Raw genomic sequence first — 17,306 nt, 5'->3', positions numbered from 1 at the left:
AATTTGAAAAAGCAAAACATTTATTGAAAAAGATTTGGGCATACAGTTCAAGTGGTGGTGAGTTTCTAACTTTAAGCCCATAAAAGTTGGGGGCAATACTATAACTCTTGAACTTTTTCTACTGTGGTCACAGGGTACAAGTAATATTGAAAAACTTTTCAGTTATTTTATAACAGGAGTTTAAGGGATCTTATGGAAGTGCTTTTTATTGACCTACTTTTTATGTGCTATTTTAATTTCATCTCCTTTAGATATTTGGATTTGCACTGCATTTTGGAATTCATCTTTACCTCCAATGTCACCGTCAAACGGAGGTCCAGTTAGACCCAGCCCCCCAGATGGACGCTGGGGTTGGGCAGTGGTTGTTGGAGCTTTTATTTCCATTGGCTTCTCTTGTGCATTTGGCAAATCTATTTCTGTATTTTACAAAGAAATTGAAGAAATATTTAACGCCAGCACCAGCGAAGTGTCATGGATCTCTTCTATTATGTTTGCTGTCATGTATGCTGGAGGTAAGTACCCAGAAGGCCTGATCTTTTAGCTTTCAAAAGGCGGACAAGAGGCACCTGGGTGGCTCAGTTGGTTGAGCGTCCGACTTCCAGCTCAAGTCATGATCTCGCGGTTCGTGGGTTCCCGCCCCGCGTCGGGCTCTGTGCTGAAAGCCTGGCTGGCTCAGAGCCTGGAGCCTCTCTTTGGATTCTCTGTCTCCCTCTCTCTCTGACCTCCCCGGCTTGTGCTGTCTCTCTCTCTCTCTGTCAAAAATAAATAAAACATTAAAATAATTTTTTTTAAAGGCAGACAAAAACTCCATATTAAATACTTTTTGTTCTTGATGCCTTTCTGTGTAAGATAATTGAAATGTTAATTTTTGAAGCTATGTGATTTGAGTCCTATTTCTCATTCCCTTTAACAATAAAGGCTACATACAACCGTGAGCTGTTAGCTCAGTTATATTGCAAAACAGCATTATGAAGGAGGACTTCTGTTAAAATGATTATGTGTGGTTGCTGGTATATGGAAAGCCAACTGATGTTTTATGTTTAATCATATATCCTTGCTAAACACTTAATACTTCCAGTAGTTTACTGGTAGATTTTTTTTCTCACAATTTTAAGATAGACTAACATATCTTTTGCAAGTACTGATAGTTTGGTTTCTTCCTTTCCTTACACCTTCTTCCCCCCTCTCTAACTGCGCTGGCTCGGACCTCCAATATAATGTTGAAGAAAAGTGGTGATGGTAGGCATTCTTGTTTTGTAGTTCTGTTTTGGTTTTGTTGTTTTCTATGAGAAACAAAGTACCTTTTAGCTAATTTGAAAATATGCTCTAAAGTCAGAAGTTTGATCAGGCTTGCTCATACATCTCATCATGTTTGTGTGCATTTGCTCCAGATATTCATCTAAAAATTTAAAAACAGCAAACTTGGGGCACCTGGGTGGCTCAGTCAGTTAAGCGTCTGACTTCGACTCAGGTCGTGATCTCATGTTTCGTGGGTTCGAGCCCCGCGTTGGACTGTGTGCTGACATCTAGCTCAGAGCCTGGAGCCTGCTTCAGATTCTGTGTCTCCTCTCTCTGACCCTCCCCTGCTCATGCTGTCTCTCTCTCTCTCTCTCAGAAATAAATAAAAACATTTAAAAATTTTTTTGAAAAAAAGCCCAGAGCAAACTTGCTACATACATGTTAATAATATCATAGATACTTGAAGAATCCTATAAACACTTAATTTGCAAACTATTTTGCTTTAAAGGAAATAGATTAGGTCTTCCATACTTCAGTTAAAATCCATCCAATATGTTGTAAGTATACAGAAGATGTACAATCAATGCTAGATTTTCCCCATTACACAAACCTGTAACTCTGGTATAAAATAGAAAGCACTATTGCTTACCAGAATCTTCTGTTTCATCTGTTTATTTTCTGGGGGTGGGGTACTTACATGCCCCTGTCATGTCAGTAATGCCTTGTGCAGGTGTGGATGTTGGGGGGGGCTTCTCCTCTATATTACTAAGTTATTCGCTCTCTCCCAGGTCCTATCAGCAGTATTCTGGTGAATAAATATGGCAGCCGTCCAACCATGATTGCTGGTGGCTGCTTGTCAGGCTGTGGCTTGATTGCAGCTTCTTTCTCCAACACCGTACAGGAACTTTACTTGTACATTGGATTCATTGGAGGTGAGTTGCTACTGATGTATTTTGAAGCATAAATTTTTATCTGGATTATTTGTAGCATTCATCTGCCATTTCTTTTGAGAAATGAAAAGTCCTTAGAAAAATGATTGGATTACCATTTTTAAGAGCTATATATAAATTAATTTCATAGTACCAGAAAAACATGTCTTTAAAGAAAGGTCTGGCACTTTGGGTGGTTATTTTTTTTAAGTTGATTTATTTATCTTAAAAGAAACAGAGAGAGCATAAGCAAGGTGGGGGACAGAGAAAGAGAGACAGAGAGAGAATCCCAAGTGGGCTCTGCTCTATCAGCTAGTAGTGCAGAGCCCATTATGAGGCTCAAACTCACAATTGTGAGATCATTACCTATATCAAAAGTCAGACGCTTAACTGACTGAGCCATTGGGTCGTTATTTTTTTATTGAAAGTTTTTCTTCCTTCCTTCCTTTTTTTTCCCAAGCTTAAGAAACACAGTGGTGATAGGTAAAGAGAGTGTGGCAAGTTGCTGAAATGGTGGTCATCAGCTATTCCCACTCATTATCCTTCCACCCAAGCAGAAGTTGGCTCAAGTTAGAGTAAGAGAAAATGTCAGATACAAAGAAAGAATTTTCTGGTTGAGAGTCCAAATCCATTTTCAGGGTTTAAGGACACACATGAGAAAGCCTCCCCTCCCCCTTTCTTAATAGCTACATTTCGAAAATGAAACTACTAAGGATAAAGAATATAGATCACCCATTACTCTACAATTCAGAGAAAACCATTAATATTTTGATGCTTATATTTTTATCCATACACATATGATTTACTTAGAAAATAAAGGGGATGAAATTATGTATAATGTTTGTAACCAGATTTTTTACATAATAATGCATTATGTATATAGACCCCCATTTCAGTGAATATACTGTAGCAGCTACTATTTTCCATTGGATGGAGGCAACATAGTGTATTTCACCATTCTCACATTGAAAGACCTTTAGGTTGTTTATATTTTTCACTATTAATAAACAATATTTATATGATAGAGCTTCTCTATACATCTTTGTGAACATGATAATTTCCATAGGACAAATTTTAGAAGAGAATTCCTGGGGGAAAAAGTTTTTGAAGTGATTGGCCAAATATTCTTTTAGAAAGCTTATAATAATGTACAGTCCCACCCACAGAATGTGAGATAATGCCAATAACAGGTATTATCTTTTTGGATCTGTACTTTAACTACATTTATTAACATTAAAAATTTTTTTATTATTAATTTATTAATATTAATTTATTATTATTAATGTTTTTTATTTATTTCTGAGAGAGAGAGACAACATGAGCAGGGGAGGGTCAGAGAGAGAGGGAGACACAGAATCTGAAACAGGCTCCAGGCTCTGAGCTAGCTGTCAGCACAGAGCCTGATGCGGGACTTGAACCCAGGAACTATGAGATCATGACCTGAGCCGAAGTCGGACGCTTAACAGACTGAGCCACCCAGGCTCCCATCATTAACATTTTAAACACTTAAATTTTTTAATCCATCTAGAGCATGTGAATAACGTAAGGAAGGAACAGAACCTTACTTGGCTATTCAGCTTGTTCATTACTTCACTTATTAATTCATTCAATAAATATTTATTGAGTCCCTATTTATATGTCAGAGACTGGTTCCAAGTTCTGTGGGGACAGAGCCAACATAACAGACAAGGTTCCTGCTCTGTAGTAAACAGACCAACAAATAAATGAATAGATAAGTACATATAAGCTAGTGAGAAGTGCTTTGCAAAAACTTAAAACAGCATTTTGATGAAAGCTTGAATGACCCCTAAAGGGAAGTTCTTTCAGTGGATTATCTTGAGTTGAGATGTGAATGATTAAGTAGGAGCCAGGTTTGTGAAAATCTCGAGGAACAGATATGCTCAGCACATCTGAGAATACATTGAGATGCGGGTAAGGAGGTACGTAAGGGCCAAATCACGGTGCTTCCTAACCCAGGGTGAAGAGCTGTGGATGGCAGTCAGTAGGGAGACTGAATGGGTGGCATTCTAGTCTGGTTTACCCAGGAAGGGAGTAAGAATGGGAGACCACTTCGTAGGTTTTTGGGATACTTGTCCCAGCTCCATTGGTTGAAAAATCTACTCTTCCCTATTTATTTAAATGTATCTTTTGGTTCTGTTTCTGGATGTTTTGCCCAATTTCATTGGTCAGTTTTTCCTTTTGACTAAGTGCACACTGTTCTGATTACTGCAGCTCTACCTGTAGCAAACATTTATATATCTGTTAGTGTTGGTCCCCCCCCCCATTATTTATTTTTTTAATACTTCTAATGCATTTGTTCTCCAAGTGTATTTTAGAGTCATCTTACCTCATGTGAAAAATTGAATACATTGGCATGCTCATTGAAATTACATTAAATTAATGGCTTTACTAAGGTATATTTGCATCTACATAATGCTGTGTTTTATTGTCCCAAAATATTTTCTCTCTCTTCCCACCTCTTCTTCTTTCTTCTTTTCCTGACCTCAGCCCCTCCACTTCCGTCTCGCTTCCTGAATTTATGAGGTTTATCCTCTCCTTTTTGTTTTCAATTCCCTAAATTATGAAATTAAACAAGGGAGTCTACATTTATTATTCTTTTTGTTGCTAACGTCAAAAGAATTATCTTAATGTTATATCATAAATGTAGTATTTGCTGCATAAAGAGACTTTATGTCTGTGAGTATTCATTCGATAGCAGCCTACTTCATGATCTACTACTTATAATCGCCTCTCTTACAATGATGGTTTTGACCTCCTGCCATTCATTTTGTCTAGTTGATCAATAACAAATATGTTGCTGACATTTATTCTGGTATGTGGTTCTTTTCCTCTCCTCCCCAGGTCTTGGGCTTGCCTTCAACTTGAATCCGGCTCTGACCATGATTGGCAAGTATTTCTACAAGAGGCGACCATTGGCAAATGGGCTGGCGATGACAGGCAGCCCTGTGTTCCTCTCCACTCTGGCCCCCCTCAATCAGGCTTTCTTCAGTATCTTTGGCTGGAGAGGAAGCTTCCTAATTCTTGGGGGCCTCCTACTAAACTGCTGTGTAGCTGGAGCTCTGATGCGACCGATAGGGCCCCCGCCAACCAACGCAGGGAATGACAGGTCTAAAGAATCCCTTCAGGATGCTGGGAAATCTGATGTAGAAAAGGGGACAAATAATACAAGGACAGATTTTAATGGCAGAAACCCCAAAGAGGAGAAACAATCAGTTTTTCAAAGAGTTCACAAAGTTATGGACTTATCTCTGTTTACCCACAGAGGCTTTCTACTGTACCTCTCTGGAAATGTGGTGATGGCTTTTGGGCTGGCTACGCCTTTAGTCTTTCTTAATAGTTATGCCAAGAGTCAACGGTACTCTAGTGAGAAAGCTGCCTTCCTTCTTTCCATTCTGTCTTTTGTCGATATTATAGCCAGACCTTCTATGGGACTTGTAGCCAACACAAAGTGGATAAGACCTCGAGTTCAGTATTTTTTTGCTGCTTCTATTGTTGCAAATGGAATGTGTCATCTGCTAGCACCTTTATCCTCCAGCTACATTGGGTTCTGTGTCTATGCGGGATTCCTTGGATTTGCATTTGGGTGGTTTAGCTCGGTATTATTCGAAACACTGATGGATCTCGTTGGACCCCAGAGGTTCTCCAGCGCTGTGGGATTGGTGACCATTGTGGAATGCTGTCCTGTCCTCCTGGGGCCGCCACTTTTAGGTATAGTGTGCCTTACTACCTCTTTGGTCCTGTTAACATAAAACAGGCGTGGAAGATTGGGAAGGTGATAGAAAGCAGAGATTAGTGAGCCTCTGGGTGGCAGAGGGCAAGTATTTCTCTTTTATTCTTTCTTTTTTTGTGAGTAAGCTCCACGCCCAGTGTGCAGCCCAAGGAGGGTCTTGAACTCACGACCCTGAGAACAAGACCTGAGCTGAGATCAAGAGTCAGACACTTAACCAACTGAGCCACCCAGGTGCTCCACTATTTCTCATCTCTGTATCCTCAGTGCCGACACAATGCTTGGCATGGCATAATTACTCAGGTACAGAATCGAATTACATTGAACCATCAACCTGAAAAGGGAGTCAAAAAAAATTACAAACTTAAATATTCATTAAAATAACCTTTTCTGATTATAAAACTAATATGTGTATTATATACACTAAATAATAAGAGTTACCAGGCAAGGGCTCACAGTACACCAGGGACTGTCTAAATAATTTCATATACCCTCTCACAGCTCACAAGTCTATAGGGTAAGACTGCTAATGTCCCTACTTTATCAATGAAGAAACAGAGGCTTTTAAAAGTGAAATAGCTTGCCCAAGTTCACACAACTAGTAAGTGACCCTAAAACTTGGTGGATTATTCTCTAGGAGTACCAAATTGTTTACAATTTAAAATTACTATTTAAGTGGCGCCTGGGTTGCCCAGTCGGTTAAGCGTCCAACTTCAGATCAGGTCATGATCTCGTGGTTCGTGGGTTTGAGCCGCGCTTCGGGCTCTGTGCTGACAGCTAGCTCAGAGTCTGGAGTCTGTCTTTGGATTCTGTGTCTCCCTCTCTCTCTGACCCTGCCCTGCTCACGCAGTCTCTCTCTCTCAAAAATAAATAAAACATTAAAAAATTTTTTAAAATAATAAATAAAATTACTATTAAAAATTTTTTTAACGTTTATTCATTTTTGAGAGAGAGAGAAAAAGAGAGAGCCCACGCATGCATGTGGGAGAGGCAGAGAGAGGAGGACACAGAACCCAAAGCAGACTCCAGGCTCTGAGCTGTCAGCACAGAGTCCAGCACAGGCCTCGAACCCACAAACTGCGAGATTATGACCTGAGCCAAAGTCAGACACTTAACCAACTGAGCCACTGAGGCCTCCCTAAAATTACTATTAATGCAAAATGCAGTAATAATTTAGGCTTCCTCTGGATAGGACTCATGCTTTTTAGATTATGCATTATAAGTAAGGAAGGATTCATAAAAGAAGATCCACTGCTGATTCTTCTAGACTCCCATTCCTCATTCCTTCCTATATCCAATGAGAATCCAAGTCCTATAAATTTCTAAATCTGTAAGCTCCTCAATACCTCTCTGGTCTGCCCACTGTTTGCATCACAACACCAGCCCATCCACAGCTCCTGTCCCCTCTCTGGGTCACTCCAGCAGCCTCCAGGCTGGTCTGCCCATATCCACTCTTGCCAGCCTACAATCTGTTTTCTACTCTGCAGGCAAATGCAAACCCAATATCCCAGCTGATGAGATCTTTCCAGTTGCTTCCCATTGTTCTTAGGGTGGAGATCAGATTCCCTAGTTTGGCCTACAAGGTGCCCCCCAGCCTGGTCACCAGTCTTTCCGGCCTCATTTCCTGTCACTCACCTTTTGTTCTCTGTGCTCCAGCAACCCCGCCCTTCCTCCTTCCCCTCTCCCACCCGGGCTTCCTACCACCTGCCTTTGCACTTGCTGTGCTCTGGCCTCACCCTTCTCCCATCCCCTCCTCCTGCATGGGCCCCATGCCCCTCTAGGTCTCTGCTTCATTTACACTGTAAGAGAAGCCTTCCTGACCCTGCTTGCTGCTCCCAACCCCCTATTTTCTGCTTTCAAAGGCTCCTTGTCATGGCTTGTATAATTGTTTGATTAACATTTCTCTTCTCCACTGAACTGTGGATGTTCTCTCCTCTGCTCTCCCTTATCCTCAGGGCCAGCAGCCCAGCACTGGGTGTATGTGTCAGCCTAATAAGTATTGCTGAATGAACGATGCTCTGAGTTAGAAAAGCATAAGGAATCGTCTTTGAATTGGTTGTATTAAGTCCTCTTAGGTGTAGAGTAGGGTTTTCAGAGTTTGTTCTTTAACTTACCAATTGGGTGAGATGCTAATAAGTTTTACTATAACAAGGATTTCATGGCCAAAAAATTTTTGGAAACCCCAAGTTTGATAGATTACCAGAGGACCTTGCAAAGCCTATTTAATATGTTAATGCACATTGTGAATCTTTAACAGGAAAGAATATGCTATGCCAGTTCCTAAGTTTGACTTTGGAAACACTCAGGGGGTTATAGGTGCAGGTTCAGTGTCAGACTTCGGGTTAAAAGCCATGTTATCTCACTTACGAGCTCTGTGACCTTGGACGAGTTACTTAAGGTGTCTGTTCTCAGTTCATCCATTATACAGGGGGATGATGACTGAATCTGCCTGTCGTGAGGATCACACACTTAGAATGGTGGGACTGTGTTGCTGTTCATTTTATAGCTTAAGACAAGTGTTCTCAGGGGCTGCCCTTTGGGAAATGCTGCTGTCAGCGAAAGAGCACTGGCCTGGAGACTGCAGTTCGCTCTGTGCCTGGGGCAAGACTCCAAAGCCTCTTTTGAGCAACACATTTTTCCACTGTGAACCCAGAGGATTGATTTTAGGTGAACTCCGTCTTTCCCGATTCAAATTTGGAAAGATGTAATTGATTCTAGGTGATCCCAGTTCAAACTTGGAAAGATTTAATTATTTTCTAACAAATTTTTTGCTTTTTGTTTTTATTTATTTTTGCTAGAGAGAGAGAGAGAGAGAGGCACAGAATCCGAAGCAGGCTCCAGGCTCTGAGCTGTCAGCACAGAGCTCAATGCGTGGCACAAACCCACAAACCATGAGATCATGACCTGAGCTGAAGTCAGATGCTTAACTGACTGAGCCACCCAGTCGCCCGAGATTTAATTATTTTCAAGTTGCTCAAACTAACAAAATATTCAAGGCCATCTAAGACCCAAGTGTGACATCATCAAAGACGAGATCATTTTTAACAGTTCTTGTTTAGACTAATTTGTCATTTTGAGGACTGATTGACATCTTTCTGAGTAGGTGCTGAAGCTTCATTTGGGAAAGGTATACTGTTCACTTGTGCCCACGTAACTGTGCTTTGGGTATCTTTAGGTCATCTGAACGACACCTACGGAGACTACAAGTACACATACTGGGCGTGCGGTGTGATCCTCATCATCGCAGGCATCTACCTCTTCATTGGTATGGGCATCAATTATCGACTTGTGGCGGAAGAACAGAAAGCAGAGAAGCAACAGAAAAAGGAAGGGAAAGAGAAGCCAAAAGAAGTTATTAAAGCAGCAGACTCTAGAGGCTAGAGAGGCATGTGAGGCCCCAAAGAGGAGGAACATCCATTCTGAACCATGGATAGCCAGAGGAGCTTCGGACCAAAAACACCTGAAAAATCCTACCGAATCTGGTTCTATTGGCACTTCTCACCATTGCCAGTGGGCGTTTGTGTGGAAGTCATACCAGGTGCCCACTGATGGAATTTTTGTTTCATTCCCTCACAGCAGTCATAGTGCATATGTCACAGCCTTTGGGGCCAGGGGACTTACAAAAGATAACAGATGGAAATAGCTTTTATTTGAAGTCATCTTTGTTAAGGTATACTTCACATACAATAATAAATCTCTTTTGTAAGACTAAAGTTTGATGAATTTTGACAAGGCATCTAGATAAATAACTACCACCCCAATATAGAACATGTTGAACAGCCACAGTAATTCCCTCTCGCCCCTCTGCGGTCCATTCCTTCCCTTCCCTACATCCCCTGGCAACCACCAATCTGATTTCTGTCCCCTATAATTTTGCTTTTCCAGAATGGAATAAATGAAATCACATAGTATGGTAGCTGGCATAATAAGAAATATATATTTGATCTTTGTCCCTAGTTTCTGGTACAGAGCCCCTAAAACCCTTGGATTTCTGGGTGATGCGTGTTTTCTGCATTCTAGTCAGATAACTGGTGTCTGGAATCCCCTTAGGTATCTTCAAGATGAGGGACTGGTCTCCAAAGAGACCAAGGCTTTGATCAGAGGGTTGGAACTTTCAGCCGCTCTCCCATGACCCGTGGGGAGAGGGGAGGGACTGGAAGTTGAGTTCAATTACTAATAGCCACTGATTTAATCAATCATACGTAATGAAATCTCCATAAAAACTCCTAAACTTCTAGGCTTAGAGAGCTTCCTTGTTGGTGAATACATTGACGGGCTGGTGTTGGGAGGGTAAGATGCTCAGACAAGGCACAGAATCTCCAGCCACGCCTCCCCACCATCCCTCGTCCATTGTGTCGTATGCATCTCTTCCATTTAGCTGTTCCTGAGTCGTGTCCTTTAGAAATAAATCAATAAACATAAGCAAAGTGTTTCCCTGAGTTCTGTGATCCATTCTAGCAAATTACCAAAGCTGAGAAAAGACTTGTGGGAACTCCCAACTTACAGCTAGTGGGTCAGAGGCACAGGTAACAACCTGAGACTTGTGGCTGGAATCTGAAGTAAAGGCAGCCTTGTGGGACTGAGCCTTTAAGCCTGTGGAATTTGACACTAACTCTGGGTACTTCGTGTCAGCATTCAAATGAACTGTAGGACCTAGATTAGAGTCTGGAGAATTGTTGAGAAAATGGTCATTGTGGGAAAAAAATGAATGTCAGAAGTGTTGTGAGTAACAGAGTAACCTTCTGTGTCTGGCTTCTCTATATAACATAATGTTTTATGATTCATCCATGTCATTGCATTTATACATAGTTCACTGCTTTTTATTGCGAGTAACATTTCTTGGTGTGAATGTACCATAATTTGGATATCTGTTCACCAGTTGATGGACTTCATTTTTTCCCCCCATTTTTTGGCTATTATAACTAAAACTTCTATAAACATTCACTCAGAGGTCTGTGTAGATATATGCTTTCATTTCTCTTGGGGAATATGCCCAGCATTGGAGTTGCTGGGTCATGTGGTGAGTTCATGTTTAAGTTTTAAGAAACTCAAACTATTGTTGAATTGGCCAAACCATTTTGGAATCCATCTAGCAAAGTATGAGAGATGTAGTTATTCTGTATCCTTGGCAGCACCTGGCATTGTCAGGCTTTTTACTTTTAATTTCTTCTACAACTAGCAATGTTGACCATACTTTCTTTTTTTTAATTTTTTTTAATGCTTATTTATTTTTGAGACAGAGACAGAGCATGAGCAGGGGAGGGACAGAGAGGGAGACACAGAATCTGAAGCAGACTCCAGGCTCTGAGCTGTCAGCACAGACCCTAACATGAGGCTCAAACCCACAAACCATGAGATCATGACCTGAGCCAAAGCCAGACACTTAACCAACTGAGCCACCCAGGTGCCCCATTATTGACCATATTTTCATTTGCTTGGTCATCTGTATATTTTTAGTAAAGCCTTGTTTTTTAATCCAGACATTTAACAGAGTCTTAAGGCACTTTACTTAAGTGACTTACTTGTTATGATGAGCACTGGATATTATATGTCAGTGATGAATCACTAAATTCTACTCCTGAAACTAATATTACACTACACGTTAACTAACTAGAATTTAAATTAAAAATTTAGTTCTGGGTTTTTATCTTTCAAACTCTTCAGGTGACTTTTCCTGACACATCTGACAGTGAAATGGGCACTATATTTGAAAATCCTTAGATCCTTTTGTAGTTCATAAGCGTCATAATTGGGTGTTCAAGCCATTGTGTGACATGTGCCATCCTTAAACCTTGTTACAATGCCAGCACATTATCTGTCTGATGTGAAAAAAGAGAATCCTTAAATGCATGGTAATGTTAATTTAAATAGACAGTTATGAAGTCTAATAAGATGGAAATATCCTTATGTTATAAGCATGATACAACATTAAATGAAAAAAGCACAACACAAACTGGTTAGATAAGTATATATAATGTACTTTTAGGGGAAGGGGGGAAGGGAATGCACACAAAATTCCAACCATACTTGTTTTAGAATGGTGACTTTTCCTATATTTGTTTTCCTTAATGTGAATGTGATTGCTACCCTTTCACTAATACAGGAAAAATGAGTAGATTTGAAAGAGAAGAGTTCTGATAGGAGAAACTTGTCTTCTATGAAAATAAATCTAATGATTACCATAAGAGATTGATTGATTGCTTCTCGCTTCTTTAAGAGTTGGAGTCTGGTGAGAGGGAGGTAAATATGACATTGAACTTAAAAGCACAAAATAGAAATAGCCTCAAGTCATAAGGCTATTTTGCTGGTATAGGACAGAAGCTATGGCCTGCAGAGTCCACTATCCGTCAGCCACCAGTGCCACCTTCCTGGAGACAGTGCTCCTGAGGACAGTATTTTTGTGGTTCCCCTTCTGATCATCATCCATCTTTAAGTGAATGTTCAACTCAGAAAGCCTGTGCAACCAGCTCTTAACAGGTCACAGAGTTACAGTTGTTCTAGAACATCATTTCACTGAGATTGGCGTCAGAAAAAATACAGTATGACAAAAAGGGTAATATTGGCCTAAGGAAGAAGTTGACTGTCAACCTTTCCACACATTCATTCAATAGATATTGTTCATACTTAACCTGGGCCAGTTCTAAGCACTGTTGTAGGCATTGAAGATTCTTTTTATTAAAATACTAGAAAAATTTTTTAATGTTTATTTTTGAGAGTGAGAGAGACAGAGTGCAAGTGGGGAGGGGTGGAGAGAGAGAGGGAAACACAGAATCCAAAGCAGGCTCAAGACCTGATGTGGGGCTCAAACCCACAAACCGTGAGATCATGACCTGAGCCAAAGTCGGATGCTCAACCCATTGAGCCACCCAGATTATTTAGGGAGCAAAACATAACGGTCTTTCATGGTTCTTCCTTCCTAGTAGGGGAGATAGACAGTGAAGAGTTAAGTAATAAGGAAAACAGCACTCTAAAGAATAGAGCAATTGATATAAGATCAGCCTTCCTTAGTTCATTTATCTAAATAGCACTTTTTTGGAGGGGTTCCTGGCTGTCTCAGTCATTTGAGCATGCAACTCTTGATCTCAGGATTGTGAGTTCAAGTCCCAGGTTGGGCATGGAGCCTACTTTAAAAAAATAATAAAAACTTAAAAACCCAGCATTTTTTTGGAGTTTCTTCTATGTGCCTATTTGCTGAACAGAGGAGATATAACAGTGAAGAAAATTTGGTTCCTGGCACCCACAACTTCTCATCTACTGGGGAGGATTGTATAGTAAGTGCTGAGATGGGGCAGACATAGAAAAGCAGCTATCTCCATCTTGGGAGGACCTAAAAAGTCTAAAAGTGTATATATACATATATATATTATAGTACATATATACATGTATATATACAATATATAATAAATACATTTATTATATAATATATAAGTGTGTGTATATATATAAGGTTTATTTATTTATTTATTTATTTTAATAATCTCTACACCCTACATGGGGCTCAAACTGACAACACCAAGATCAAGAGTAGCATGCTCCGCTAACTGAGCCATCCAGGTGCCCTGTTCATTTATTGTATTCCTTAAATTCCAGATATGAGTGAAATCATATGGTATTTGTCTTTCTCTGACTTATTTCACTTAGCATTATACTCTCTAGATCCATCCATGTTGTTGCAAATGGCAAGATTTCGTTCTTTTTATGGCTGAGTAATATTCCTGTGTGTGTGTGTGTGTGTGTGTGTGTGTGTGTGTGTGTTTGTCCTATGTTTGGCTATTGTAGATAATGCTGCAATAAACATAGGGATGAGGAATATATCTTTTTGAATTAGTATTTTCATATTCTTTGGGTAAGTACCCAGTAGTGGAATTATTGGATCATACAGTCATTCTATTTTTAATTTTATGAGGAAACTCCATACTGTTTTCCATAGTGGGTGAACCAGTTTGCATTCTCACCAACAATGCACAATTGTTTCCTTTTCTCCAAATCCTCGCCAGCACTCCTTTCTTGTGTTTTTTATTATAGCCATTCTTATAGATGTAAGGTGACTTCTCTTGTGGTTTTGACTGGCATTTGCCTGATGATTACAGTTGTTGAACACCTTTTTATGTGTCTGTTGGCCACCTATATGTCTTCTTCAGAGAAATATCTGTTCATATCTTCTACCCATTTTTAAAAATTTTTTAAATGTTTAGTTATTTTTGATAGAGAGAGAGAGCATGAGCAGGGGAGGAGCAGAGAGAGAAAGGGAGGGAGACACAGAATCCAAAGCAGGCTCCAGGCTCTGAGCTGTCAGCACAGAGCCCAACGCAGGGCTCGAACCCATGAACTGTGAGAGAATGACCTGAGCCGAAGATGGATGCTCAACCAACTGAGCCACCCAGGCGCCCCTCTTCTACCCATTTTTAAATTATATTATTTGAGGGGCGCCTGGGTGGCTTAGTCGGTTAAGCATCCGACTTTCGCTTAGGTCATGATCTCGCGGTTCGTGGGTTTGAGCCCCGCGTCGGGCTCTGTGCTGACTGCCAGCTCAGAGCCTGGACCCTGTTTCAGTCTGTGACTCCCTCTCTCTCTGACCCTCCCCTGCTCACTCTGTCTCTCTCTCTCTCTCTCTCCTAGAAATAAAAAAAAAAATAAAATAAAAATAAAATAAAATTTAAAAAAATTATATTATTTGAGGGGGTTTGGTGTTAAGTTGTATAAGTTCTTTATATATTTTGGATACTAATCCTTTATCGTAAATATCATTTGCAAATATCTTCTCCCATTAGATAGTTTGTCTTTTTGTTTTGTTGACGGTTTCTCTTGCTGTGTGGCTTTTTATTTTGATGTGGTCCCAATAGTTTATTTTTGTTTTTGTTTCTCTTGCCTCGGGAGACTTATCTAGAAAAATATTGTTGTGGCTGATGTCAGAGAAATTACTGTCTGTGCTTTCTTCTAGGATTCTTATGATTTCAGGTCTTGTATTTAGGTCTTTAATCCATTTTGAGTTTATGGTTGTGTATGCTGTAAGAAAGTGCAATTTCACCCTTTGGCATGGAACTATCCAGTTCTCCTAACACCATTTGTTGAAGAGATGGTCTTTTTCCCATTGTATATTCTTGCCTCCTTTATCAAAGATTAATTGACCATATGATCATGGGTTTATTTCTGGGCTCTCTATTCTGTTCCTACAAAGCTCTTTTACATACAGTTTATCATCCAGTCCATGCCAAATCCCAGGGAAGTAGGTAAATGAGAAATGATGACCCCTCAGGATGCCGGGAATCCTCAGTCAGTGAAGTGTTGGACTTTGGCTCCGGCCATGATCTTGAGGTTCATGAGTTTGAGCCCACATCAGGCTCTGTGCTGACACCTCAGAGCCTGGAGCCTGCTTCAAATTCTATGTCTCCATCTCTGCCCCTCCCCTGCTTGTGCTCTGTCTCTCAAAAAATAAATAAACATTTAGAAAGAAAAGTAAAGAAAAAGAAATAATGACCCCTAGAAGCACACCTTGATATCCTGAATCGGGCCCCAGAACTAAAAAAGGGCATTAATGGAAAAAACTCGTCTGTAGTTTAATTAATAGGATTGTCCAATGTTAACTTCTAAGTTTTGACAAATATACTAAGATAATGAAAGAGGTTAACATCAGAGGAAGGTGGGTGAAGAGTCTCTAGGAATCCTGTGCTAATTTTCTGTAAACCTAAAATTCCAAAATAAAAAGTCAAAAAACAAAAAAAAGATCACAACCCTGACTCCCTACCTGGGCCTTTGTCCTACCAGGTCATCTACTATCAGAAGAGGGCATTGGGGCGCCTGGGTGGCTTAGTCGGTTAAGCGTCCGACTTTCACTTAGGTCATATCTCGCGGTTCGTGGGTTCGAGCCCCGCGTCGGGCTCTGTGCTGACTGCCAGCTCAGAGCCTGGAGCCTGTTTCAGTCTGTGACTGCCTGTCTCTTTGACCCTCCCTTGCTCACGCTCTCTCTCTCTCTCTCCTAGAAATAAATAAAAAACATTAAAAAAAAAAAAAGAAGAAGAAGAAGGAGAGGGCAAAGCAAGAGCATTACAGCTCACAGGCTAGAGCCAAAGGTAGTGCTGGATGGAAGCTCTGAAAACAATCAAGAAAGGAAGAGGCTGAATCTTGGGTAGTCTTGAAGGGTGAACAATGGCCAAACCAATCATTTGGTCTTACCCCAAAAAGAGTAAGAAAATTCCTGGTCCCCAAAGAACTCACAATCTGATTTATAATCCTTTTCCTCACCATTGGAATTCATAATGTGTTTTCTTCATTTGCGGATTTCTTTTGCTAATATTCTTTGTTGTTTCAAGAATTAAAAAAGCTTGCATTTGCGAGCTTAACTCCAGCTGTGTCCAGGGAGGAAGTAGCAGCAGCCATTAAGAAGCGAGCAGGGAAAGTGGGCTGGGCTTACCCAGCTCAGTGTGCTAATAATCTATATGTGTATAATTAAGAGAGTTCACGCTGGGGTGTTTCTCTCTTGTTGCTGTGTTTTGTTCTCTGTGCCCTCCCACCCTTGCTTCTTTCTTCCTCACTTTGTTTTTGTTTTTGTTTTTTTTAAGAAAGAAAAGGGCCTGACTGCTTTACTGACTGTAATTCTGAATGCTTCTTACATTTGAAGCTGTAAAACATTTAGGAATACCTGCTACTCCAGTCCTAGAACTGGATAAATTCCAAGTGTTATCCACTTCCTCAGATGCTAAGGAGAAGCAGAAGCAAGGAAGATGTGGGCCTGTGGGGTGGAAANGGGGGGGGGGGGGGGGGGGGGGGGGGGGGGGGGGGGGGGGGGGGGGTAGTTTTCTGAGTCTTCTACGACTCTCAGCCTTGGTTCTCACTTGTCACACTTGTCACTTCCAACCCAACGTCAACACAGCCACTGTCAAAGAATAACCACTAAAGGGTCAACACATGAGAGTCATATACATACAGACTGAGCATGTGATAAAGATGAACTCATTCATGAAGAAACTAGCAAAATGGTAAGTTGAGTTCAAAGGAAAATTCAAGAAACTAAATACATTCACTGAAACCAGAATGATGAAATAAGGTCGCAAACTTCCAGGTACAATAAAACTTGCTTTTCCACACATTTGGTTTCCTCACCCAGGGCCTTCATTCCTGGGTCTTTATCTGAGGCCTTGGGCAGAGGCTCCCCTCTTGGACACTTCTGCCCACGCATTCCTACAGGGGAGGAAGGGAAAGCATGAAGACACTTGTCCTCACTCCTCAAGCCCCCAGGTCTTTCCACAACTAGCCCTTCCCTCTCATCCTTCCCCACGTGCCTGGCTGGCCCTGCACCACCACCTGGCGACGAGCGCGCGCGCGCGCGCGCACACACACACACACACACACACACCCTCACATTCACAGCACAAACCTGCCTCCGTGCTGGC

At 40.9% G+C, this 17,306-nt stretch overlaps 1 protein-coding gene and 1 non-coding gene across 4 annotated transcripts; both read left to right on the top strand.

Annotated features, from left to right (window-relative positions):
* Positions 1–255: 255 nt before the first annotated feature.
* Positions 256–9,773, top strand: SLC16A1 (solute carrier family 16 member 1). Of its 3 annotated transcripts, none has more exons than XM_039254928.1 (4): positions 256–512; positions 2,028–2,171; positions 5,031–5,075; positions 9,092–9,773. In XM_039254928.1, exons 1-4 carry the CDS (start codon positions 296–298, stop codon positions 9,295–9,297), a joined length of 612 nt encoding a protein of 203 aa, XP_039110859.1. In that variant the 5' UTR covers positions 256–295; the 3' UTR covers positions 9,298–9,773. The 3 variants fall into 3 exon arrangements, with proteins under 3 accessions (XP_039110859.1, XP_039110858.1, XP_039110860.1); XM_039254927.1 differs by having other exon boundaries at positions 5,031–5,897; XM_039254929.1 differs by lacking the exon at positions 5,031–5,075.
* A 1,864-nt stretch (positions 9,774–11,637) lies between these two features.
* On the top strand, positions 11,638–11,741 carry LOC120247148. The gene has a single exon (XR_005532232.1). It is a non-coding gene; the product is annotated as a small nucleolar RNA U13 (small nucleolar RNA).
* Positions 11,742–17,306: the final 5,565 nt, after the last annotated feature.

The sequence above is a fragment of the Hyaena hyaena genome, unplaced genomic scaffold (genome assembly GCF_003009895.1).
Source record: "Hyaena hyaena isolate Hyena2069 unplaced genomic scaffold, ASM300989v1 scaffold_505, whole genome shotgun sequence".
In the NCBI taxonomy this organism is placed as follows: domain Eukaryota; kingdom Metazoa; phylum Chordata; class Mammalia; order Carnivora; family Hyaenidae; genus Hyaena; species Hyaena hyaena.
Note: the sequence above shows the minus strand (reverse complement) of the source record. Positions and strands in the feature narration are given on the sequence as shown.